This window comes from Hypanus sabinus, chromosome 28 (assembly GCF_030144855.1).
Source record: "Hypanus sabinus isolate sHypSab1 chromosome 28, sHypSab1.hap1, whole genome shotgun sequence".
Lineage (NCBI taxonomy): Eukaryota > Metazoa > Chordata > Chondrichthyes > Myliobatiformes > Dasyatidae > Hypanus > Hypanus sabinus.
In genome coordinates, this window is record NC_082733.1 from 34,293,283 (window position 1) to 34,320,016 (window position 26,734).

General features: G+C 40.0%; 1 protein-coding gene across 2 annotated transcripts; it reads left to right on the forward strand.

The window, feature by feature from the left end:
• Positions 1-12,676, forward strand: pex11a (peroxisomal biogenesis factor 11 alpha). Of its 2 annotated transcripts, none has more exons than XM_059952913.1 (4): positions 1-116; positions 458-629; positions 3,269-3,384; positions 10,350-12,676. In XM_059952913.1, the coding sequence occupies exons 2-4, from the start codon at positions 574-576 to the stop codon at positions 10,925-10,927; spliced, it is 750 nt and encodes a 249-aa protein (XP_059808896.1). In that variant the 5' UTR covers positions 1-116; positions 458-573; the 3' UTR covers positions 10,928-12,676. The 2 variants fall into 2 exon arrangements, with proteins under 2 accessions (XP_059808896.1, XP_059808897.1); XM_059952914.1 differs by lacking the exon at positions 1-116 and adding an exon at positions 2,236-2,310 and having other exon boundaries at positions 517-629.
• Positions 12,677-26,734: the final 14,058 nt, after the last annotated feature.

Genomic DNA, 26,734 nt, shown 5'->3' on the forward strand with positions numbered 1-26,734 from the left:
CAAGACCGGAAGTACTGTCCGTCCCATCAAAACGTCCGCCGGCTCCTCGCCGGTGTTGTGGGGGAGATGAGGAAGCCAAAGGCCGTAAAATTAGTTAACTCGGTGTTTTGAATCGGGTAATTGCATCCTTTTAAGGAATATTTTAATCTTTTTCCCATTTTACATTGGCAATCTTCGCGATTTTCATTTGGATTAATATCTAAAATGTGTGGAATAATCTTTGGCCTGATGAAGAGGGGATCGGGGTTAAGGTCGAAGTGAGAGGAGTTCTCCTAGCCTTAGAATTGATTAGAAAATAGTTAAGTACGTAATTAACTTAAGTCATAATAAGTCGATGGGGTGTTAGTGAGATCAGTGTTATCGGGTCAGAAGTAGTTCACTTATTGTAGGTACACTGTATTTGACTTTATTTTTTTAAAACCATGTTTTTCTTTTATCACTTCCCGCTGATTTACAGACCGAAGTTGTGGTTACTTTGGGAAATTTGGGTCTTTCTTGGGTCAGCTCCTGGGCTCATCGGTTTTCTTAAAATACCCAAGCTCTAGTGATCTCTGCTGGTTCCCGTAACTGTCCATGGATTTTTATGTGAAGTTTACCTCCCTCAGCCAAGGAAGAGACAAAATTTTCAGGTATATATGTTCACATTATAGTTATGCACTGCCAGGATATAGAACTGAGCTGTTTGTATTTTCATTTGAGTTCGCTACCTTCCTTCCCCTTTAGTTGTATTCCTAGCTTTTTTTTTTCTTTTGACAATTGAAAGCATTGTGATCCAGTTTGTAATCACAAAAATTCCAGCTTTATGCAGACATTGTGCAAGTTGTGCCTGGTGGCTAACCTGTTTGTTTTTGTTGACTTAAAGAGCCTGTTCTTCTGCAGTATTTGGAAAAGTAGAATGTCACTATTTAGTTTATATACAAATACTTACTGAAGCTTGCTAGAATTGTAGTCTTTGAACTATCTTAATTGTTGGAAATAATCTGCAATTAAAATTTGTATATGCTGCTGTATAATTTCTATATACTTCTGTGGCATATATACAGTACTGTGAAAAAGTCTTTGGGCATGTAAAAATCTGTAAAGTGAAGATGCTTTCAAAAATAATGAAAAGTTTCTGAATAGTAAATTTACTATAAACAACAGTTTTTTTAAAAAAAACTAAATTGAATCAATATTGGGTGTGACCACATTTTGTCTTTAGAATGGCATCAGTTCTTTTAGATAAACTGTCATGCAGTTTTGTAAGTAAATGGGCTGGTAGGTTATTCCGAGCATCTTGCTGAACTTGCCACAGTTCTTCTGCAGACTTTGGCTGATTCACTTGCATCTGTCTGGCCATGCCAGATCGCCTTGATGATTTTGACATCATGGTTCTGTGGAGGCCATACTATCTGAAATCATGTAAAATATCTAGGATGCCTAAGACTTTCACACAGTACTTCAGTTCAATTCTATTCAAGTTTAATTGTCATTCGACCGTACATGAAAAACCATGAACACAGCCAAACGAAACACAGTTGCACACACATAAAGGTATCAGTAAGATACAGCCATACAGTAATTTTTTTTAAAAAATCCTTTTAAATTGTATTGTTCTGAGGTAGACCAGTATCTGCATATAACTTTAGGGTATGCTTTAATGTTGAGTAAAACTAAAATATTCCAGGTATGAAAATTTATTTTCTGGATTTTTTCACATCAAAGTTTTTTTGTACTGTAAGTATGTTAGGAATGCCAAATGATTCAGACTTTGCACTGACACCAAGCTGTCCGTGTTAATCCATATTTGGAGCCTCGATGGGGTTAAGTAACTTAGAGAAAGTAGATTTGCACTGGGTGCAGTGCAAAGCCAATGCACTGACAAGCTTGTTTTGAAGTTACTCAATCCTTTGGACTGTCAGGGACCTCAATTACTTGAATTTAAATTTTATTGAAGGTGAGTGAAGTATCTAGGCATGTAGGGTGTTCTGGTTTGACTGTATTTTGGACTATACCTTTGAACTTCAAGCATATCTTTCATGTTGTATTTTCCATGACAAACACCCTATCAAATGCTTGTTGTCTTAGATGAATCATTTTAAAATTTGTCAGTTCCACTGTTTTGTTCTTCCTATATGTATAAACCTCTCTATTTCTGTAACTTGTGAATCAAGTGTTTAACTCTAGAGATAAAGTTTTGAACATCTTGTCTGCTTTTTTTCCCTTTGTTTCTTTAATTGTGCTTTTTTTTTTTAGCAGTGTCCCAATGGCTCCGTTTTAAGTTTTCATTGGTAATGCTCCTCCTGAAATGTGCTGTAATGGTTTTGCTTTGTAAGTGATAGACAAATCAAATTTATTGGGTGTAACATTAAAATTCCTGATGGATGTGAGTCTAGCAGTGTAAATTCAGATTAAGTGATGTACATCTGATGGCATTAATGAAACTGAAGGAATTTTTCTTTGTGCTCAGTCAGATATTACTATCTAGCAATGTAATGCAAATGATGTGCTATGATTCTTCGCCCTGTCAACTATCTTCCTGAAATGTGTATGCTCAAGAAGTTCAGTTAATTTCTTACATTCTCTTGGTATTTGGTCTAGAAAAGCATCTTAATTTGTCTTTGGTTATAGTGCTGAACAGGGAGAAATTAATTTCTTTGGTGTCTGCTTTGTCTTCATGTTTTTCAGTGCAATTGCTTTTAAATATTATCATTCTGTTGTAGATAACCAGTTTACTAGTCTGTATGCTTATTACACTAGACATTTCTACTAAAGCTATCCAAAAATGAATCTTGCTTATCCTGCAGGCTCAGATTTTCCTCAGCTTCAACATATTTCCATTTGCACCCTCAATGCATTAATGACAAAGATGTTTGCTTCCTCTTCTGTAAATGGTGGCTGTCATCCTACAAGGCAGAGTTTTTCCTTCTAGCCCATCTACACACTATTTTAAAACTGGTTTTAAATTGCTAGTTCTAATGATTTCCAATGACGCTTAATTAATCTGTTTGCATGGACCTGCCACCCTTCAAAGATTCTTTGAGTACGATTTCTTTCATTTCATCTATAAAACTTGGTTTTCACTCTCAACTGGATTGTCTATTGTAAACCCTGCTGTGGGAAGCTGCAGGAAAAAGTGGCAGATGTTTATCAGTTTTAAAAGCATGCTCTGACTTTTTTTTCATCCAAGCCATGTATTAAGGATTGCACATTTGCCATAAGCATTACTTTGCTTTTTGTTGCATGCAGTGGGAAATGAGCTCTGTGCTTGCATTTTGTTTTCTTTCAGAACCACTCAATATGCATGCATATTACTTAATTACTTCATTCACAAGGATGGCAGTAAAAAGGAGCTGGCTGCCAAACTTAAACATCTGGAATCTAACTTGAGTACAGGACGTAAATGTAAGTATCCAACCTGCTGCAGGAGGAGGAAGAATGCCACACCCCATATTTGTTTTGGTAATCATTAGAGAACAATGATTATTAATGGTTTGATCGAGGCACGACTGTGCAAATGCGTGGACATCAGCAAGTTAGACTAGCGGGAAGAGTTTAAAGTGAGATAGTTTTTAGAGCGGGTAGCAGAGTAGGAGGGCTTTGGTTCAATGGGGCTTCAGCAATAACGGGTCAAGGCAAGGTAAGTTACCAGTGAAGAATAGAAACAGGAATTATGTCTGTGAGGCCATTGTTCTGTACCGGGTGTCAGATGTGGGATGTCCAGGTGACTCTCAGCCTCCTGGAGGCCACATCTGTGCCAGGTGTGCTCCTTAGGGACTGGGTTAGGGAACTGGAGATGCAGCTCGATGACCTTCATCTGATCAGGGATGGAGAGGAGGTGACAGAGAGGAGCTATAGGCAGATAGTCATACCGGGGCCTCGGGAGACAGATAAGTGGGTAACATTCAGGAGAGGGAAGGGCAAGAGTCAGATACCAGAGAATATCCCTGTGGCTGTCCCCCGTAACAATAAGTACTCCTGTTTGAGTACTGTTGGGAGGCTGGGAACAGCCTATCTGGGGGAAGCAACAGTGGCTGTGCCTCTGGCACGGAGTCTGGCCCTGTTCCTCAGAAGAGTAAGGAAAGGAAGAAGGCAGCAGTAATAGGGGTCAGTGGTCAGACAGACAATTCTGTGAATGCAGGAAAGAAACACGTACGGTAGTTTGCTTCCCAGGTGCCAGGGTCTAGGATGTTTTTGATCGTGTTCATAATATCCTGAAGTGGGAAGTTGAACAGCTAGAGGTTGTGATGCATATTGGTACGAATGACATGGTTAGGAAAAGGGAGGAGGTCCTGAAAACAGATTACAGAGAGTTAGGAAGGAAGTTGAGAAGCAGGACCTCCAAAGGTAGTAACCTTGGGATTACTGCCTGTGCCACGAGACAGTGAGTATAGGAATAGAATGGGGTGGAGGATAAATGTGTGGTTCAGGGATTGGACCAGGGGACAGTGATTCAGATTTCTGGATCATTGGGACTTCTTGGGGCAGGTGTTACCTGTACAAAAAGGATAGGTTGCACTTGAATTCTAGAGAGACCAATATCCTGGCATGGATGTTTGCTAATATTATTGGGGAGAGTTTAAACTAGAATTGCTGGGGAGTGGAAACTAAACTGGAGGAAGAGGCATTGGCTCACAAATAGAGAAAACTTGTAGATAGTGTGAGAAGGAAGATAGGCAGGTGATAGAGAAGGAATGCGCTTAGACCAATGGTTTGAGATGTGTTTAATGCAAGAAACATAATGAACTAAGTAGATGAGCTTAGACTGTGGATCATTACTTGGAACTAAGATGTTGTGGTCATTACAGAGACTAGGATGGCTCAGGGGCAAGAATGGTTACTTTGAGTACCAGGCTTTAGATGGTTCAGAACGGACAGGGAGGGAGGCAAAAGAGGTGGGGACGTGGCATTGTTGGTCAGAGATAGTGTCATGGCTGCAGAAAAGGAGGAGGGATTGTCTACTGAGTCTCTGTGGGTGGAAGTTAAAAATAGGAAGGGGCCAATTACTCTAATAAGTATTTTTATAGGCCATCCAATCGTAACAGGGACATTGAGGAGTAGATAGGGAGACAGATTCTGGAAAGGTGTAATAATAACAGGGTTGTCATGGTGGGATAGAAGAATATAAGATAATGAGAGGCATTGATCGTGTGGAAAGTCAGAGGCTTTTTTCCCAGGGCTGAAATGGCTAACACGAGAGGGCACAGTTTGAAGGTGCTTGGAAGTAGATGCAGAGGAGATGTCAGGGGTAAATTTTTTATGCAGAGAGTGGTGAGTGTGTGGAATGGGCTGCTGGCGATGGTGGTAGAGGAGGATACGATAAGATCTTTTAATAGATTCCTGGATAGGTACATGGAGCTTGGAAAAATAGAGGGCTATGGGTAACCCTAGGTAATTTCTAAAGTAAGTGCATGTTCTCCACAGCATTATGGGCCAAAGGGCCAGTATTGTGCTGTGGGTTTTCTATGTTTCTAACATTTACAAGGAGTAATAATTTGAAAAGCAGGTTATTATGTTCCTCTGCAATTCTTTGTTATTTCAAAGCATTTAATTAAAAATGAATGGATTAATTTGTTATTACAAGTTTTGTTTCTGAGAACCTCTTTTCTCCAAGGATTTCCCACATCGGGTATCGTCAAGGCTGATGTGCAGTAGGATTTCAAATTAAGCATAGGCAGTCACTTTTGAATAAATTTGATAACTTGTTATATCTGTAGATTTTCCAAGCACTGGACATCCATTGAACTCTATCTGTAGTGAGATTTCTGATATGTTCATGAATGGTAGCCAATTTCAGGAAAGAAATAACTAATCATAGTTCCACATTGAAGAAGCAATGTTTCCAACAAAAATCTTCCAACAATGTAATGGTGTTGACTATAAACATACCTAATAGTAACACCGAGTGTTATAACTATCATTATCCAATTTCCCCTCTGTGTTGAAAGTTAAACAATAAATTCTGCAGATGCTGGAAACCAGAACAACACAGGAACTCAAAGTCAGGCATCATGTATGGAGAGGAATAAACAGTCATTTTCATGCTGAGACCCTTCATTAGGAGTAGAAAGGAACAGGATTGTCAGGCTTTGGCACAAAAGAGGCGTTGGCTCTGAGTAAGTTTCTGTTAAGATTCTCTTTTTTTTTTCTCTTGCTCTACCTAGCGTGGTAAATGGCCATTTTACATTCTTCATGCCGGATGTTGGAATCCTGACTGAATTTTGTCCTGTCATCTACCTGCCCTTCCTGACAGTCAGACTGCATGCGATCTTTGTTTTTTTTTTAAACCATTGGTCCTATCCTAAGTCCCTTCACTCCAGTTCCCACTCCACTGCCAAATTACGCCAAATTAGTTTAAACCTTCCCCAATAGCTCTAACAAACCTGCCTGTAAGAATATCGTTTCCCTTCCCCTCCCCCCTTGGGCTCAGGTGCAACCCATCAATTTTATATAGGTACCTCCCCAAGAAGAAATCCCAATGATCCAAGTACCAGAAGTCCTGCCCCCTGCACCAGCTTCTCAGCCATGCATTTATCTGCCAAATCACCCTGTTTCTACCCTCACTGGTGTGTGGCACAGGTAACAATCCAGAATGCATGGAGTGTAAGAAATAAGGTGGATGAACTTATTACAAATTGTCAAGTATGATGTTGTGGCCATCACTGAATCATGGCTAAAGGGTGATTGTAGCTTGGAGCTGAATCTCCAGGGTTACACATTGTATCGGGGGAATAAGAAGGTAGGCATAGGGGGTGGCATGGCTCTGCTGGTAAAGAATGGCATCAAATCAGTGGAAAGATGTGACATAGGATCGGAAGATGTTGAATCCTTGTGGGTTGAGTTAAGAAACTGCAAGGGTGAAAGGACCCTGATGGTAATTATATACAGGCCTCCCAACTGTAGCTGGGATGTGGAAGTTGATTGGAAAAAGTCAGGTTGGCAATGGATCTCGAGAGTGAGTTTGAATGCCTATGAGATTTTTTTTAAGAGCAGTTTGACATTGAGCCTATGAGGGGATCAGCTATACTAGATTGGGCATTATGTAATGAACCTGAGGCGATTAGGGAGCTTGGAGTAAAAGACCCTTAAAAGCCACTGATCACAATATGATTGAGTTCAACTTTAAATTTGATAGGGAGAAAGTAATGTCTGATGTAGCAGTATTTCTGTGGAGTGAAGGAAATTACAGTGGTATGAGAGAGGAGTTGACCAAAGTAAATTGGAAGGAGATATTGGGAAGGATGACAGCAGAGCAGCAATGGTGTGCGTTTCTGGGAAAATAAGGAAGGTACAGGAGAGATGTATTCCAAAAACTAAGAAATCCTCAAATGGCAAACTAGTACAAACATGGCTGACAAGGGAAGTCAATGTTAATATAAAAGGAAAAGAAGGCATACAACAAAGCAAAAAATTAGTGAGAAGATGGAGAATTAGGAAGCTTTTTAAAAACCTATAGAGAGCAACTAAAAGACTCATTAGAAGGAAAAATATGAAAGCAAGCTAACTAGCAAACGATATCAAAGTACCAAGTGTCATGTATGTTAACATAAATAAACAAGAGATGAGAATGGATATAGGACTGCTAGAAAATGAGGCTGGAGAAATAATAATGGGAGGAGATGACATTTGAACTAAATGAGTATTTTGTATCAGTCTTCACTGTGGAAGTCACTAGCAGTGTGCCAGATGTTGAAGAATGTGAGGGAAGAGGAGTGAGTGCAGTTACTATTACAAGGGAGAAGGTGCTCAAAAAGCTGAAAGACCTAAGGGTACACAAGTCACTCTGATCAGATGAACTGCAGCCTAGGGTTCTGAAAGAGTTAGTGGTAGAGATTGTGAAGGCAGTAACAATAATCTTTCAAAAATCATTGGACACCACATGATGCCAGAGGACTAGAAAATTGCAAATATCACTCTACTCTTTAAGAAAGGAGGATGGCAGCAGAAAGGAAATTGTAGACCATTTAGCCTGACCTCAGTGGTTGGGAGTCAATAGTTGGGATGAGGTTACAAAGTACTTGATGACACAGGACACAATAGGACAAACTCAGCATGGTTTCCTTGAGAGGAAAATCTTGCCTGACGAAACTGTTGGAATTCTTTGAGGAGAGGTCCTTCTGCAGCTGTACAGAGCCCTGGTGAGACCCCACCTGGAGTATTGTGTGCAGCTTTGGTCTCCAAATTTGAGGAAAGCCATTCTTGCTATTGTGGGAGTGCAGCGTAGGTTCACAAGGTTAATTCCCGAAGTGGCGGGACAGTCATGTGCTGAAAGATTGGAGCGACTGGGCATGTATACACTGGAATTTATTAGGATGAGAGGGGATCTGATTGAAACATATAAGATTATTAAGTGATTGGACATGCTGGAGGCAGGAAGCATGTTCCCGCTGATGGGTGAGTCCAGAACTAGAGGCCATAGTTTAAGAATAAGGGGTAGGCCATTTAGAACAGGGATGCAGAAAAACTTTTTCACCCAGAGAGTGGTGGATCTATGGAATGCTCTGCCCCAGAAGGCAGTGGAGGCCAAGTCTCTGGATGCATTCAAGAGAGAGTTAGATAGAGCTCATAGATAGCGGGGTCAAGGGATATGGGGAGAGGGCAGGAACGGGGTACTGATCAGCCATGATCACAGTGAATGGCAGTGCTGGCTAGAAGGGCCAAATGGCCTACTCCTGCACCTACTGTCTATTGTCTTTTACAAGTAGGATAGATAAGGTGGATGCAGTGGATGTTGTATATTTGGACTTTCAGAAGGCTTTTGACAAGGTGCCACACATGAGGCTGCTTACCAAGTTAAGAGCCCATGACACTTTTACAGGAAGGTTGCTAACGTGGTGAGAGCATTGGCATTGGCTGATTTGGTAGGAGGCAGTGAATGGGAATAAAAAGGATCCTTGTCTCATTGGCTGCTAGTGACTATGGTTCCACTGGCCGTGGTGTTGGGACTGCTTTTTATACTGTATATAAATTATTTGGATGATGGAATAGATGGCTTTGATGCCAAGTTTGCAGATGATTCGAAAATTGGTAGAGAGACACCAATGTTGAAGAAACCGTAAGGCTGCAGAAGGACTTGGACAGACCAGGAGAATGGGCAAGAAAGTGGCAAATGAAATACAATGATGGAAAATGCATGGTCTTGCATTTTGGTGGTAGAAATAAATATGCAGACTATTTTCTAAATGGGGAGAAAATCTGAGCTGCAAGAGTTCAGAGAAAGGTGACTAGACTCTGCGCGATAAGAGCTATGAAGAAAGATTGAAATCTTTTTAGGCTGAATAGACTCAATGAGAGGGGACATGGTAGAAGTGTTCAAAATCATTAAGGGTATGAGTAAGGTGGATGCCATCTGCTGCTTCAAAGTTAATTCATCAACGAGGACATGGGGCCATAGGTGGAGACTGGTTAAAGCGAGATTTCAGACTAACATCAGGAAGCATTTCTTTACACAGCAAGCTGTGTAAATGTGGAACAAGCTACCTAGTTGTGTAGTTGAAAATAGTAACTTAGGATTTCAAATCTAAGCTTGATAGTTATTTCAACACTATGTGAATAGCAATCTGGCAAGTTTTGTTAGATTTGATGGCTTGTTCTTGTCATAAACTTTCTAATGTTCTTATGACACTATCAGGGTCAGATTTAATAGTAATCAAGGTCAACAGAGATAATTTAGCGTTTCATTACTAAATTTGAAAATCATCCCAGTTCATTGAGGTTGAGCAGCTGTGTTGTGAAGTGAGAGGGTTACCCATTGATCCAAGCTATACATGTTTGTGTGAGTAAGAAGGAATATGAGTTTATCACTTGGAGGGAATTTCTGCATTTGGTTCAATTAATTATAAAATCCTTGTCAGATTCATGTGATAGAAATTGCTAGAACAAGAAACAATAAGAAAATGGTTTTTGATATACAGTAATATTCTTAACACTTCCCATACACTTTGACATCAGTGTAAGTCTTTTAAACAGCAGTTCAAATTGCTCAAGACTAGTTTTTTTTTTTGGCCAGGCATTAAAGAATACTAACACATGGGGATGTCTAACCTGCCTTGTCCCAATACATTGACTGTTTATTCCCCTCCATAGATACTGCCTGACTTGCTGAATTCCTCCAGCATTTGTGTGTGTTGCTCAAGATTTCCTGCATCTGCAGAATCTCCTGTGTTTACATGGGTGTATCTGTTTTTGTTCCTGATCACTGAACAGTTACTGTGTGTAATATTGCAAATGGAAGAAATCTTGCTTTCTGAAAACTCAAACAGAATGTCAAAATTTAAATCACTTCTGCCTCACCCAGACTCATTATTAAATATTTTAACCACTGATAATGAGTAAGGGCTCATGTTAAATTCTGTTTTATTTTATTTCAGTATTCCGTTTGGGTAACACATTGGATTCAGTGCAGACAGCCAGAAGGAACATTCATATTTCAGATCCGGTGCTTAGGTTTTGCCTCACAGTCATTCCCCTCAGTCGGGCTGTGTACTATATTTGTGATAACATTCTCTGGGCAGGAGCAGCGGGACTGAGTAATATCAACAAAGAGAAGTGGAGCAAGCGATGCAACCATTACTATTTCTTCTCACTGATTGTCAGCCTGGGGAGAGATATCTATGAAGTTGTCCAGCTCGTGAAAGAAGAAGCACTTGCCCAGAGAAGACAACAGAGTAAATCTATGACCACCCTGGAAAACAATCATGTGCAAAAAGAGTGTATCTGGATAGCAAGGATCAAGGCTAAAGTTTTTCTTGTGCTGCTTTTTCAATGCCTTAGGAATAATCCTCCTGTATTGCTTGACATTGTTAAAAACCTTTGTGACCTCACCCTCCCACTAGACAAACTTGGCATCTGCAAAACCAGTGCTGCTGTAGTGGGTTTATGTGGCCTTCTTTCCTCTATTCTTTCAATTCTGACTTTGACACATCCAGTACTGAAGTTGAGACCATGAATAAATATCCAGTAATAAGAATTGTATTATTTCTCTGATAAAATTGAGAGAATTTCTGAAATGGAAACAGCATTTTCAGTCTGTATCTTCAGATTCATAAGATATATTGGTGAATTTTAATATTTTGACAAATTCAACTGTTTTTTTTGAATCTTTTGAGTTAGATTGGTTAATACAATGATTTCCATTGAGGATTATTCCCATGAACTTGGAACAATCTCCCATTTTGCTTCCCTAGATAAACATATCTATTGTGTTCATGTGGAACCAAGCTCAAGTTAGCAAAATGCCATTTGGGTACTAAAACCTGGAAAATACAGCAATCTGTTTCTTTGATCTGTGAGGGGAAATTTACTGACTGCCTGATCTTGCTATTCTGCTTTATCGATATTTTATTTCTCATTCTTATCCCAACAGAATAAATGGGAAGAAAAAGAAAAAAATTTAATTGACATCTTATAACAAGACATTAGTCTGGAAATTATTACTTAAAGGAAGGGGGAAAGTGGGAACAAATACCAGGCACTCTAGCATTCTGAAATGGTAATGCATAATTGTTATCAACAGTAGCATTGCAATAAATTACAATGTTTTGGAGATAAATCTCTGAAATTGAAAGCATAGTAACTTAGTTTCATTTCTAGCGCTGTTAGTAATAGAAGGGAAGAGCACTTCATGTAATTTGTTTCAGGCCACTTGAGAAAACAATGTATTTTTGTCAGACAACCACTATTCCAGACTGAAATCTCTCTGAATTTTTACCTTTGCAAAGAATATTTTTAACTTCTAATGTTTCAGGTGCCCTGTGCTATTTGCCCAGGTATTGAGCCATATAGACCAGGAGGTCCTATATTCAGTTTTGTGACCTTGCTTATCTGAGGACTAGTTCTGTAAGTATTCCCACTTTTACCTAAAACTTTTTTTTCAGGATTAAATTTTATATTAATCTGAGTTGACATTTTATGGACATTGGGGAAGGTCCCTTCAGTGATGCCCTTCATAGGCAAGTAACTTTAGGGAAATGGCAATTTGAACTGAATAAGGCCACAAATATGGTGAGCTTGAACTTTATAAAACCTCATTGTCTCTTTGTATATTCCTTGTGTAAGTTATTATGTAACAATTACTATTACATTTTTCTGTTAGAAAACAGGATCCAATATTTTAAAGGTCTCAGTAAAATGTAACTGAGAAAGTGCCTATTACCTACAAATGAAGCAACTTCAGAACAATAACAAGTTGTTGGATAATGAGTTACTTAACTCTGAGCTCTTCTCATCAATTTGTAAAAAGCTTTTTGAAAATCCAAAACTACAGGTCTCTCTTGAGACAAAATACATCTGAAGTTAGAATATTCATAAACTGTCTAATGATGAACCTCTGTTTACTGAAAGCCTATGCAAATAAAGCCAGTATGTTTTGCATTTATTGAGGCTTCAAAAGAATGTTAACATTTTTTTAACTAGGAACTGCTCCTGGACATGATGCAGCTCAGGAATGCTGCATGTTATACCATTAAGACTAACTATGCAATACACATTCTAGTCTAGCAAGGTAGGATATCGAGTTTTATCTAACAAAGAGTGGTGATTTCTGTATCCTAAATTAGGAAAGAACAAATGTTCTACATTGCTGCAAACCAGTGCTCCTATACTTGAACTGAATAATTTAACTGTTCTGTTTGTGAGTTCTAATAAAGTAATGTTACAAACTTTGTGCAAAGTTTAATTTCTGTTATATATGCATTCAATTTCAATGCAATCACAGGTATCTTGTAACCTTAAAATTGTCACAGAGAGACCCACTACATAAATGGTCCATCAATTACTCTACTATTGGAGAGGATTCTTGGGTATGCTTTCCATGTGTGAAACAATATGGGATAATCAGCAATAGTCTACCTGACCTTTAAGGGCAGGTCAAGTCTTATAAACTTGTATTTTCTTTTTTAGGAGATGACAAAGATGATGAGAGGAGAGCAGTGGATATTTATAAGTAGACTTTAAAAAGGCATTCAGCAAGTTCTCTTGTCGTAGGGTGATCTAGAGGGTTAACCTACATGAGACCAATAGCAATTTTGGATTCAAAACTAGCTTGCCCATAGAATACAAGCTAGAGGTAGAGGGGTGTTATTCTGACTGCAAGGCAGTGACCAGTAGTATTCCACAGGAATCAGTGTTGGGACCTCTTATAGAGCAGGTGTGAAGAAGGATAAAAAAAATTAAAGTTGTCACTCATAGCACCTTTAAAATGACCCCCTCTCGAATTTAAACGTGTTCCCTCTGGATTGAGACACTGCAAACTGTGGAGTGAGGGTAAGGTGCTGTCTGTCTACTCCCATAATCTTACAAATATCAGATCTTCTTTTAGCATCTATCAGAGAAAAAAACTCAAGTTTATCCAAACTTTTAGCACATGCCCTCTAATCAAGACAGCATCTGGTAAACCTCTTCCGCACTGTCTCCAAAGCCTCAACGTTCTTCCTATAATGTGCCAACCAAAACTGTAATACTCCAATTAGAGTTATATAAAGCAGTAACATACTAATTTTTGAACTTGCCTTAACAGTATACTGTTTCTTTACATTTGACTTGCCAAGATTAAACTCTATCTGCCTTTTCTCCACCCATATCTACAACTGATTTGTAATCTGTTGTATTCTTCGCCTGTCTTTTATAGTATCCACAACAGCACCAATCTTTATATCTGCAAACTTCCTAATCTGCTCAGCTACATTTTCATCCAGGTCATTTATTTACATCACAAACAAGCAGAGGTCCTAGTACAGATTCCTGTGGAACACCACTAACCGCAGACCTCCACCTAGAATAAGTCCCTTCAACCACTGCTTTCTGATTTCTATGAGCAAGCCAGTTCTGAATCCAAACAGCCTATTCACCATGGATCCCATGCATCCTAATCTGGATGAGTCTCCAATGAGGGACATTGTCAAACACCTTACTAAAATCCATGTTAACAACAGCTCTACCTACATTATTCTTGGTTCCCTTCTTGAACAATGGAATAACATCAGCTACTCACAAGTCCTCTGGTAGCTCACCTATGGCTAGAGAGGATACAAAGAGGTTGGAAAAGGCCCCAGCAATCTCTTCACTTGTTCTTCTCATTAACTTGGAGTAGATCCAATCAGGCTCTGGGGACTTGTTCACTTAATGCTACTTAACATCTCTACCTCCTCCTTTACTTCAAAATGCATTAGTGTATTAATACTCTTCAGTATTGATCTACCTATCCCGCCACATCTTCCTTACTAAATACTGATGTGAAGTATTCAAAAAGGATTTCAACTGCATCCATGCAAATATTCCCCTTATTATCCTTGAGTGTTCCCACCTCTCCCTTTTTATCCTTTTGATCCTGGTGCTTTGGGATTCTCCAGTGCTGCTTGCCAAGGATTTTTCATGGGCTTTTTTGGTTCTCCTAGTTTCCTCCTTGAGTTCTTATCTGGCTGTTTTATAATCTTCAAGGGTTCTATTTGATTCTAGCTTCCTAAGCTTTGCATACTTTTTCTTCCTGACTAAATTCATCACCTCCCTCGACATCCAAGGTTCGCTTAAATTGCCATTCTTCCCTCTGAATGGAATATACCTGTCCTGTCCCTTATGCAGTTCTTCCTTAACACCTTCACGCCAGGTGGAGACCTGCCCAAAAATAGCTATTCCCAATTAACTCTCCCTAGTTCATGCCTAATAGTCTCGTAATTTGCCCTGCTCCAGTTTGGTACTCTCCTGTAATGTCCATACTTGCCCTTATCTAGAGCTATCTTAATTTTTAAGAAATTGTGGTTACCGTTCCCTTACTGCTCACCCACTCAAAGGTCGGTCACCTGGTCGCTCACTACCCAGCGCCAGATGCAGTACAGCCCCTCCTCTTGGGACTATCTACATATTGATTTGAGAAGCCCTCCTGGATGCACTTAACAAATTCTGTCCCATCTAATCCACTTGCACTAACTAGATCCCAGTTTATGTTAGAGATGTATGAAGTTCCCCGTGACATAGCCATATTGTTCCTTAATCGGTCTGCATATCTGTTCCTCAATGTCACAGTGGCTACTGGGGTGTCTGTAGTACAATCCCATCAGTAATTGCACCCTTCCTATTTTTGATTTCTACCCATTTAGGATCATTGGATGAACTTCCCATTATATCTCCTCTGAGTGCTGCTGTGATACTGTCCCTGATTAGTAGTGCAATTCCCCCATCTCTTTTACCTCTCTCGCTGTCTTTTCTAAAACACTGAAATTCTGGAATATTAAGCTCCCATTCCTGTCCTGCCCCTCTCTCAACCAAGCCGCAACATCACAGTTCCATGTACTGAGTTCACCCACAATACTCCCAGTATTAAAATACACACGCTTCAAAATATCAGTCCTATCATATCTATCTGGAGCTAGAGTTCCTAAGGCAGTCCTACGTTGCCTTCAACCTCTGTAAATATTCCTGTTATTACCCAAAACAATTAACTTTAGGAGGACCTCCCATACAGAAATGTCAAGTACGAGAAGATTGGTTAGACCTGTCTGGAGTATGGAGGTAGCACCATTTCATTGAAGGAGAATAAAAGAATAAGGAGAGAGATGGATCGTAGGAACAGGATTTAAGTTCTTAACAAAACCCAGAACAATGCAATTGTGGGACAGTTTTTAGAGAGGCATGTTTAAGTGTGGCTCTGCTAACCAATTATTCTGAAAGTTCCTTCTAAGCAGTGACAATTTTAAGATCTGGAATTCAGTGATTCCTTGCTCCCTCATGTCTGAAACTAATCATCGGGTGCCTTAATAAATGCTGTATTATACAATATAGAAGTGACTATGCTTTGAATTTGCAGTTGAAAGTATGAATAAAACTAAGTATGTCTTTTGTTAGTTGGCAGGAGCAAGATTCCAGTATATGCAAGTTTAGCACAACAGTAGGCAATAAAATAGTACAAAGTCCTACAGTATACATGTGTGCTTTGAAAAGAAGTAAAATGTCCCACAGTAAAACCGATCACGTGAATATTGAATGGTAATTTACAGTCTCATTTTGTTAATCTTGTGTAAATCAGTTTGCTCCAAAGCTATAAGACTTCCAATTAGTGGTTCATATGCAATGATGCATGGTTTTCTTCTATGTGAGGCTTTACTGTGAAGCAGAACACACACCATTAAGCCTTAGATGTGTACATTGGATGCTGCAGAAGAGCAAAAGCATTTATCAAAACAAACATTAAACAGAAACATTTAGATAAGCACACACTAGTTGGCAATGCATTGAAAAGCATTTTGATTAGTAATCGTTAATTATAGATTTGCTAATTCCAGTAAACTAATAGGCTTTTTAAATAAATTAAACATTTACTTTGATGACAAGTATCTATACCAATCTTCTCACAAGCTCTACATCATCTTTCAATAGGATGACTATATTTTTCCAAGCTGCCTCAAAGTACTTTGATGAGTACTGTGAAGTGCTGTCAAGTTATGGAATCAGAACTAGGTTTAACATCACTGGCATATGTCACAAAATTTGTTAACTTTGCAGCAGCAATACAAAGCAATACATAATAAAAGAGGAAAAAAACCTGAATTACAGTAAGCATATATAATAGTCAAATTAAATAAGTAGTGCAAAATTACAAAATTATAAAAAGTAGTGAGGTAGTATTCAAGGGTTCAATATCCATTCAGAAATCTGATTTCTATGTAATATAATGCAATGCACAATCTACAGTAAATAGTTCTAATTATACTAGCAATATGTAGACTGTTCTTGTATTTAATCATTTGTCCTTGATCATGACAAACATGAGTCGTCATCAGCAAATCAAAATGTTAGTTTGGTTCATGAGGACTTTGATATTTGTAGTAGAGTATAACAAGTATCAACAGGATCTATTGACAAAGGAGGTTTGCTTGGTCTTGCAGCACAAACATTCTAAATAAATAGTTTGTGTGGCTGCAGCAAAAATTTGGATTTTATGTGTCTCACACTATGTACCTTCTTTCTTCAAAAGACATACAGAATTGAGAATTGGAATGTGCAAAAACTAAGCTATTAAATTACTACATGCTTCCTAATGATTTATGCAGAGTTGCAAAGATAGGATTTAAGAAAGAGTTAACTCTGATTTTCATGTTCTATATTACTGAACACTGATCGAGAACTTGGAGGTATCTTTGCATGAACTGTCACCTTTCCATTCTGGGGCAACTGAAGACTGGATCCCTCCCTACTGCAAATGTAAGAAGACCTCACCTATCACTGTTTTGATGGAAGATAGTGCAGCCCCAACTTGTTGCATCCACATGACTCAATGGAAAGGTAATTCTACAATCTCCATTACTCACATTTCACCTGACGTTTTACCTCTGACAAGAATGTTTGACATGCACTCCATTGAGTGTGGTAGGTGGATTCTTTAATCTACTTAATTTTAGGATAATGTCCTCTTTTGGAAGAGGACAGCGAGGCTTGAGAGGAAGTGCGGCGGCAGCCATTTTCAAATTGTCCAATTGCTTCTCAGATCGGAGTTCTGAGAGGCGGGACTGCGCAGGTGTGTGAAGGAGGCCCGGGAAGGAGGGAAGATATATAAAGAACGCCGCCTTAAGAAGCGGGCAGCTTCGTTTGCGGGCAGCGGAGTGAGCCGGGCGCAGAGTGTATGGCTTGGGCTCAGAGGGCTTAGGCGGAAGAGGGCACAGTAGGCTTATCTTTTAGTTCTTGTATTTTCAGTTATTTGGGAGGTATGAGTGTGAGGGCAGCTTGTTGTTCTCGGTGTCGGATGTGGGAGATCCTGGAGCCTCCGAGCCTCCCGGACGTCCACATCTGCGCCAGGTGCGCCGAACTGCAGCTCCTGAGGGACCGAGTTAGGGAACTGGAGCTGCAGCTCGATGACCTTCGCCTGGTCAGGGAGAGTGAGGAGGTGATAGAGAGGAGTTACAGGCAGGTGGTCACTCCGGGACCACGGGAGGCAGATAGGTGGGTTACAGTCAGGAAGGGGAAGAGGCAGGTACTAGAGAGTACCCCAGTGGCTGTACCCCTTGACAATAAGTACTCATGTTTGAGTACTTTTGGGGGGGACAGCCTACCTGGTGGGAGTGACAGTGGCCGAGCCTCCGGCACAGAGGACGGCCCTGTAGCTCAGAAGGGTAGGGTTAGAAGAAAGAGGTCCATAGTAATAGGGGACTCAATAGTCAGGGGCTCAGACAGGCGTTTCTGTGGAGGTGACCGGGAGTCCCGGATGGTAATTTGCCTCCTTGGTGCCAGGGTTCGGGACGTTTCTGATCGCGTCCAAGATATCCTGAAGTGGGAGGGTGAAGAGCCAGAGGTAGTGGTACATGTAGGTACCAATGACATAGGAAGGAAAGGGGAAGAGGTCCTGAAACGAGAGTATAGGGAGTTAGGAAGGCAGTTAAGAAGAAGGACCGCAAATCTCGGGATTACTGCCTGTGCCACGCGACAGTGAGAGTAGGAATAGAATTAGGTGGAGGATGAATGCGTGGCTGTGGGATTGGAGCAGGGGGCAGGGATTCAAGTTTCTGGATCATTGGGACCTCTTCTGGGGCAGGAGTGACCTGTTCAAGAAGTACGGGTTACACTTGAATCGTGGGGGGACCAATATCCTAGCGGGGAGGTTTGCTAGGGCTACAGGGCGGATTTTAAACTAGTAAGATGGGGGGGCGGGAGACTATTTGAGGAGACTATGGGAGAGGAGGTTAGTTCACCAGTGGAGCAAGTAAATAGACAGTGTGTGAGGGAGGAAAGGCAGGTGATGGAGAAGGGATGCGCTCAGCCCGAAGATGTAGGGGAGAAGAAAGAAAAGGATAATAAATTTGAATGCATTGTTAGGGATGGAAAGAGAGGAGGAGATGGAGAGTATCTTAAATGAATCTATTTTAATGCTAGGAGCATTGTAAGAAAGGTGGATGAGCTTAACCCGTGGATTGATACCTGGAATTATGATGTTGTAGCTATTAGTGAAACATGGTTGCAGGAAGGGTGTGATTGGCAACTAAATATTCCTGGATTTAGTTGCTTCAGGTGTGATAGAGTAGGAGGGGCCAGAGGAGGAGGTGTTGCATTGCGTGTCCGAGAAAATCTTATGGCGGTGCTTTGGAAGGATAGATTAGAGAGCTCCTCTAGGGAGGCCATTTGGGTGGAATTGAAAAATGGGAAAGGTACAGTAACACTGATAGGAGTGTATTATAGGCCACCTAATGGGGCGCGTGAGTTGGAAGAGCAAATGTGTAAGGAGATAGCAGATATTTGTAGTAAACACAAGGTGGTGATTGTGGGAGATTTTAATTTTCCACACGTAGATTGGGAAGCTCATTCTGTAAAAGGGCTGGATGGTTTAGAGTTTGTGAAATGTGTGCAGGATAGTTTTTTGCAACAATACATAGAAGTACCGACTAGAGATGGGGCAGTGTTGGATCTCCTGTTAGGGAATGCGATAGGTCAGCTGACAGATGTATGTGTTGGGGAGCACTTCGGGTCCAGTGATCACAATAGCATTAGCTTCAATATAATTATGGAGAAGGACAGGACTGGGCCTAGAGTTGAGATTTTTGATTGGAGAAAGGCTAACTTTGAGGGGATGCGAAGGGATTTAGAGAGTGGATTGGGTCAAGTTGTTTTATGGGAAGGATGTAATAGAGAAATGGAGGTCATTTAAGGGTGAAATTATGAGGGTACAGAATCTTTATGTTCCTGTTAGGGTGAAAGGAAAGGTTAAAGGTTTGAGAGCACCATGGTTTTCAAGGGATATTAGAAATTTGGTTCAGAAAAAGAGGGATGTCTACAATAGATATAGGCAGCATGGAGTAAAGAAATTGCTCGAGGAATATAAAGAATGTAAAAGGAATCTTAAGAAAGAGATTAGAAAAGCTAAAAGAAGATACGAGGTTGGTTTGGCAAATAAGATGAAAGTAAATCCGAAAGGTTTCTACAGTTATATTAAAAGCAAGAGGATAGAGAGGGATAAAATTGGCCCCTTAGAGAATCAGAGTGGTCAGCTATGTGTGGAACCGAAGGAGATGGGAGAGATTTTGAATGATTTCTTCTCTTCGGTATTCACTAAGGAGAAGGATATTGAATTGTCTAAGGTGTGGGAAACAAGTAAGGAAGTTATGGAACCTATGACAATTAAAGAGGTGGAAGTACTGGTGCTTTTAAGAAATTTAAAAGTGGATAAATCTCTGGGTCCTGACAGGATATTCCCCAGGACCTTGAGGGAAGTTTGTGTAGAAATAGCAGGAGCTCTGATGGAGATCTTTAATATGTCATTAGAAACGGGGATAGTGCCGGAGGATTGGCGTATTGCTCATGTGGTTCCATTGTTTAAAAAGGGTTCTAGAAGGAAGCCTAGCAATTATAGACCTGTCAGTTTGACATCAGTGGTGGGTAAATTAATGGAAAGTATTCTTAGAGATAGTATTTATAATTATCTGGATAGACGGGATCTGATTAGAAGTAGCCAGCATGGATTTGTGCGTGGAAGGTCATGTTTGACAAACCTTATTGAATTTTTTGAAGAAGTTACGAGGAATGTTGACGAGGGTAAGGCAGTGGATGTAGTCTATATGGACTTCAGCAAAGCCTTTGACAAAGTTCCACATGGAAGGTTAGTTAAGAAGGTTCAGTCGTTAGGTATTAATGCTGGAGTAATAAAATGGATTCAACAGTGGCTAGATGGGAGATGCCAGAGAGTAGTGGTGGATAATTGTTTATTGGGATGGAGGCCGGTGACTAGCGGGGTGCCTCAGGGATCTGTTTTGGGCCCAATGTTGTTTGGAATATACATAAATGATCTGGATGATGGGGTGGTAAATTGGATTAGTAAGTATGCCAATGATACTAAGGTAGGAGGTGTTGTGGATAATGAGGTGGATTTTCAAAGCTTGCAGGGAGATTTATGCCGGTTAGAAGAATGGGCTGAACGTTGGCAGATGGAGTTTAATGCTGAGAAGTGTGAGGTTCTACATTTTGGCAGGAATAATCCAAATAGAACATACAGAGTAAATGGTAGGGCATTGAGGAATGCAGAGGAACAGAGCGATCTAGGAATAACTGTGCATAGTTCCCTGAAAGTGGAGTCTCATGTAGATAGGGTGGTGAAGAGGGCTTTTGGAACGCTGGCCTTTATAAATCAAAGCATTGAGTACAGAAGTTGGGATGTAATGCTAAAGTTGTACAAGGCATTGGTAAGGCCAAATTTGGAATATTGTGTGCAGTTCTGGTCAGCGAATTATAGGAAAGATATCAATAAATTAGAGAGAGTGCAGAGACGATTTACTAGGATGTTACCTGGGTTTCAGCAATTAAGTTACAGAGAAAGGTTGAACAAGTTAGGTCTCTATTCATTGGAGCATAGAAGGTTGAGGGGGGATTTGATTGAGGTATTTAAAATTTTGAGAGGGATAGATAGAGTTGACGTGAACAGGCTGTTTCCATTGAGAGTAGGGGAGATTCAAACTAGAGGACATGATTTGAGAGTTAGGGGGCAGAAGTTTAAGGGAAACACGAGGGGGTATTTCTTTACTCAAAGAGTGATAGCTGTGTGGAATGAGCTTCCTGTAGAAGTAGTAGAGGCCAGTTCAGTTGTGTCATTTAAGGTAAAATTGGATAGGTATATGGACAGGAAAGGAATGGAGGGTTATGGGCTGAGTGCGGGTAGGTGGGACTAGGTGAGATTAAGGGTTCGGCACGGACTAGGAGGGCCAAGATGGCCTGTTTCCATGCTGTGATTGTTATATGGTTATATGGTTATAATGTGAAACTAAGTTATCTGGTTTGTAGATCCTTGAATAGTTACTGCTCAAAAGGAATAACTGATAAGAAGTCCATCATGTCTAAAACACACAAGGTTTACATCACCTGAATCATTGGTTAGCAGAGCCACATTTAATCATGGTTCCGAATAACTTTGATATTGCAGTTTGGTTTGAATGACTCTGTCAATTAGTCAAACAGTTATAACTTCTATTTAATAGAATGTGAGATGGCTAAAGAAAGAAGTTCCAGGTTACTGACAAACCAGCTCTACTGATTAGTTCCTAGCTTACCTGGGCAGATACCTTTAAGAACCCTGGTTTTCAAGAGATCTGTGTATGAAAGATTTTTTTTTTTTTTGGATCAGGTTGTTCTCAGGCTTACCATTCACCAGAGTTTATCAGGTGACAGATGGATTTAATCTGGTTTATTTTCTTTTGACTTTACTGACACAGTGCAAATATAAATCTGAAGTTATCAAACAGTTCATTTGGATGAACTGGATTTGGAATCCAGTGGCTGCTCCCAGAGGAAGGCTAAAATGTACAAGATGTATAAAAAAAATTACTTAGCTGGAGAAGACAGTTCATGTTGGTAATTTAAAATTTGCCACAGTGAAAAGATGATTTGAAATCTGCATTTTCAATGTAAAAAGTGGTTGCCATGCTAATGAAAATCAAAAAAAAGCACTGACACAGGAAATTGGAAATAAAAACAGAAAAGGTTGGAAATACTCAGCAAATGTAGAACGGAACAGCACCAAAGTTTCAGATTAACTTGAGATTTCCATAGATGCTGCTTGATCGACTAAGCACGCCCAGCATTTTCTGAAACTACACTTCTAACATTGATACCTGTGCTTTTTAGATCTTGAGGAGCAACAGCTCATTTAGGCCTTTCCTTCTCAATACTGGACAACTGGTTAAGCTGCACTCTTTGGCTTAGCGGGCTATTAAAAAGCTAAGAATGTTTCTGAATTTCATTGATATTCAGAAGCATTTAAAACTGTTAAAAATGCACAATCAAAATTAATTCAGAAAAATTCAAGTTACTAGAGCACTTATTATTTAAACCACTTGATTGACTTTCTTTTGTTTCCATGAAGCTGTTCCTCTCAATTGATATGAATGGAACAGGTATTCTCGGTACATGTTCTGCAGATTCTCCTACGTTTGTACAGGACCACTGAAACATTGCGTTCCTTTGTTGGATCCAATAACAAGTCTGACAACGAAGGAAATTGCTATTGAAGAGGGGACAGCAAGTTGAGGACATGCAGTATCCATTGCTATGGAATTTCCAAGATTTCTGGTACTCTTCCAGAGAAATATTGACAGTTTCATATAGAAATTCATTATCAAATCCAAGCCAACTACAGCCAATCTGCATCTGACTACTTGGAGAACTTTCCAACTCTAAACTTACCAGCACAGTAGGGACAATTAGCACAACCATACTGTTTTGAATTGGAATTGGTTTATTGTTGTCACACGTACTGGCGTACAGTAAAAAGCTGGTCTCTTACTTTACTGTTTCTACAGATCAAAACTTTACACAAGGCATTGAGGTAGTACACGGTACAACAATAACAGAATGCAGAATACAACCACTACAGAGAAAGTGCATTGTAGGTAAATCTCACCCTCAATGCCCAAAAAACTAAAGAGCTGATTGTGCATTACAGGAGGAACAGATTACAGCTTCCCTCGATCAATATCAAGGGGACTGCAGTTGAGAGGGTGTGTACTTTCAAGTTCCTCGCTATACACATCACCAATGATCTCACCTGGACTGTACATACCAGCTGTGTGGCAAAAAAAGCACAAGAGCATCTCTTCCACCTCAGGCGACTGAAGAAGTTTGACATGAGCCCCCAAATCCTCAAGAACTTTTACAGGGGTTCCACTGAGAGCATCCTGACCGGCTGTATTACCACTCGGTGTGGGAACTGCACCAACCTTGATCACTGGGCACTGCAGAGAGTGGTACAGACAGCCCAGCACACATGTGGACATGAACTCCCCTCTATTGAGGACATTTATAGCAGCAGGTGCATGAAGAAGGCCTGGAAGATCATTGGAGATACCAGTCACCACAGTAGACCAGTCCATAGTAGACAGTCACCACAGTAGACCAGTCCACAGTAGACTGTTTCTGCTGCTTCCATCTGGCAAACTGTATTGCAGCATAAAAGCAAGGACCAACCAACAGGCTACGGGATGGCTTTTTTACACAAGCCATTAGATTTAAAAATTCACAAGTCTGTACATTGCGACAGAGACATAACACAAAAATGTTTACTCCCTCATGTTGTGGGGTGGATGTAAGATTAAAATAAAATTTAAAATACAAAATTCAGATCAATTAACATGCAAGATCATAACAAAGTAGAAATGAGGTCAAGAATCCATCTTAGTCATACAGTAGTCTTATAACAGTGGGCTAGAACCTGTTCTTAAGCTTGGTTGTACAAGTTTTCACACTTCTATCATCTGCCTGTTGCGAGGGGAGTAGAGAGAACGTCCAGGGATGGTGGGGTCTTTGATTATGCTGGCTGATTTACCAAGGTAGTGTGAAGTTCAAAGAGTCCATGGAGGGGAGATGGGTTTCTGTGCTGAGCTGTGCCCACAACTCTGCAGTTTCTAGTGCTCTCGTAATGAACAGTTGCCATACCAAGCAGTTATGCTTCCAGATAGGATGATTCCTGTGGTGCATTAATAATAATTAGCAATTCACTAAACTTGGACAATATACAGTCCTGAGCCAGCCCAGAATGGTACCACCTACCTCATGCCAATATTTGTCTCCCATCAGAATATGATTGAGTACCTTCCTCCCTAATCAGTATGATCCATTTTTTGTATTTAATTCCTTTAAATACGCTTAGTTCCATCTGCTTGAAGTTGGTTGTATGTCTTTATCTTCCTTTATTGTATATCTCAGTTCGAATAGGGCCTGGAGGACATAGGTTTAAGGAAAGAGGAACATTTTACCAGTAACCAGAGGGGCAACTTTTTCACACTAGTGTGTGTATATGTATGGAATGAGCTGCCAGAAGAAGTTGTTAAGGCAAGTACAATAACAACCTTTCAAAGAAATTTGCACAGATACAGGGATAGGAAAGGTTTAGAGGGATAGGAGTCAAACATGGGCAAATAGGACCAGCTTGGTTAGCATAGATGCATTGGGCCGAAGGGACTGTTTCTGTGCTGTATTACTCTGTGAGTCTATGACTCTATAAGTACTCCTGCATTCAGCCTGTTAGTATAATCACAACAATTTTTTTGTCTTCTACTTTCAGTAGTCATCCGCTTATCTGCTTTCTGAAGTATGTTCTCTTTTTCCTTCTGAAGCCATTTTAATTAAAACACTATTTTTTTAAGTACCATTAAATAAAATTGCATTCACATCAAACCTTATCATGTAAATCTGGAACTTGAAAGCCCCTCATTACCATTAATTTGTTTTTGATTTGCAGTCAATAGCATCCAAGAAACTAATAAATAAGTTTGTACACTTCTAAGGCACAATGACATTGAACCAATAAATTGACCTTTTTTTTTGGCAATAGTGATGAGAAGAGAATGAGTCCTTGTTGTTGAAATTATGCCTTGAGATCTTGATCCAGCTGAGCAACATAAGGACAGCATCTTGACTTAATATTTCATCTGAAGTATAATAACTTCAAAAAATTGATATTAGCTTATTATGTCTTTGCAAGGGGCAATCTAGATTATGTATTCAAGTCCTTGACAGAGACTTGTGACCCATATCTGCTGCATGACCATCTGGTAAGGAGAGGTCTATTGCACAGGATTGGAGTAAGTTGTAGAGAGCAGTAAACTTAGTTAGCTCCATCCTGAGCACTACCCTTTGTGGCATCTGGGATATCTTCAAGGAGCAATGCCTCAGAAAGGCAGTGTCCATCATTAAGGATGCCCATCACCCAGATTGTTCTCATTGTTACCACCAGGAAGGGGATACAGAAGCATTAAGGCACACACTCAATGATTCAGGAACAGTTTCTTCCCATCTGCCATACAATTTCTGAATGGGCATTGAACCCATGAACACTACCTCACTACTTTCTAATTTCTACTTTTGCAAGACTTATTTAATTTAACTATTTCATATATCCAGCACCTATAAAAAATATCCACCCCCCACCCCCGGAAGTTTTCATGTTTTATTCTTTTACAATATTGAATCATGTTGGATTTTTGACACTGATCAACAGAAAAAGACCCGACACTCTTTTGTGTCAAAGGGAAAACAAATCTGTACAAAATGATCTAAATTAATTACAAATATAACACACAAAATAATTGATAACATAAGTATTCACCCCCCCCCCCAATCTGACACACCAAATCACCAAAACCAATTAATTGGTTTTAGAAGTCACATTAATAATTAAATGAAGACCTTTTTTTGGAGATCTGTGTGCAGTCATGGTGTTTAATTTGTAGTAAAAATGCACCTATATCTGGAAGGTCTAACTGCTGGTGACTCAGTATCCTGACAAAAACTACACCATGAAGACAAAAGAACACTCCAAGCAACTCCTTGAAAAGATTATTGAAAAGCACGTCAGATAGACAATACACAATAGGTGCAGAAGTAGACCATTCGGCCCCTCGAGTCTGCACCGCCATTCTGAGATCATGGCTGATCATTCACTATCAATACCCAGTCCCTGCCTTGTCCCCATATCCCTTGATTCCCCTATCCATCAGATATCTATCTAGCTCCTTCTTGAAAGCATCCAGAGAATTGGCCTCCACTGTCTTCCGAGGCAGTGCATTCCACACCTCCACAACTCTCTGGGAGAAGAAGCTCTTCCATTACTCTGTTTTAAATAACTGACCTCTTATTCTCAATCCATGCCCTCTGGTACTGGGCTCTCCCAACATCTGAAACATATTTCCTGCCTCAATCCTATCAAATCCTTTAAACGTTTCAATCAGATCCCCTCTCAATCTCCTCAATTCCAGCGTTTACAAGCCCAATCTCTCCAATCTCTCTGCGTAAGACA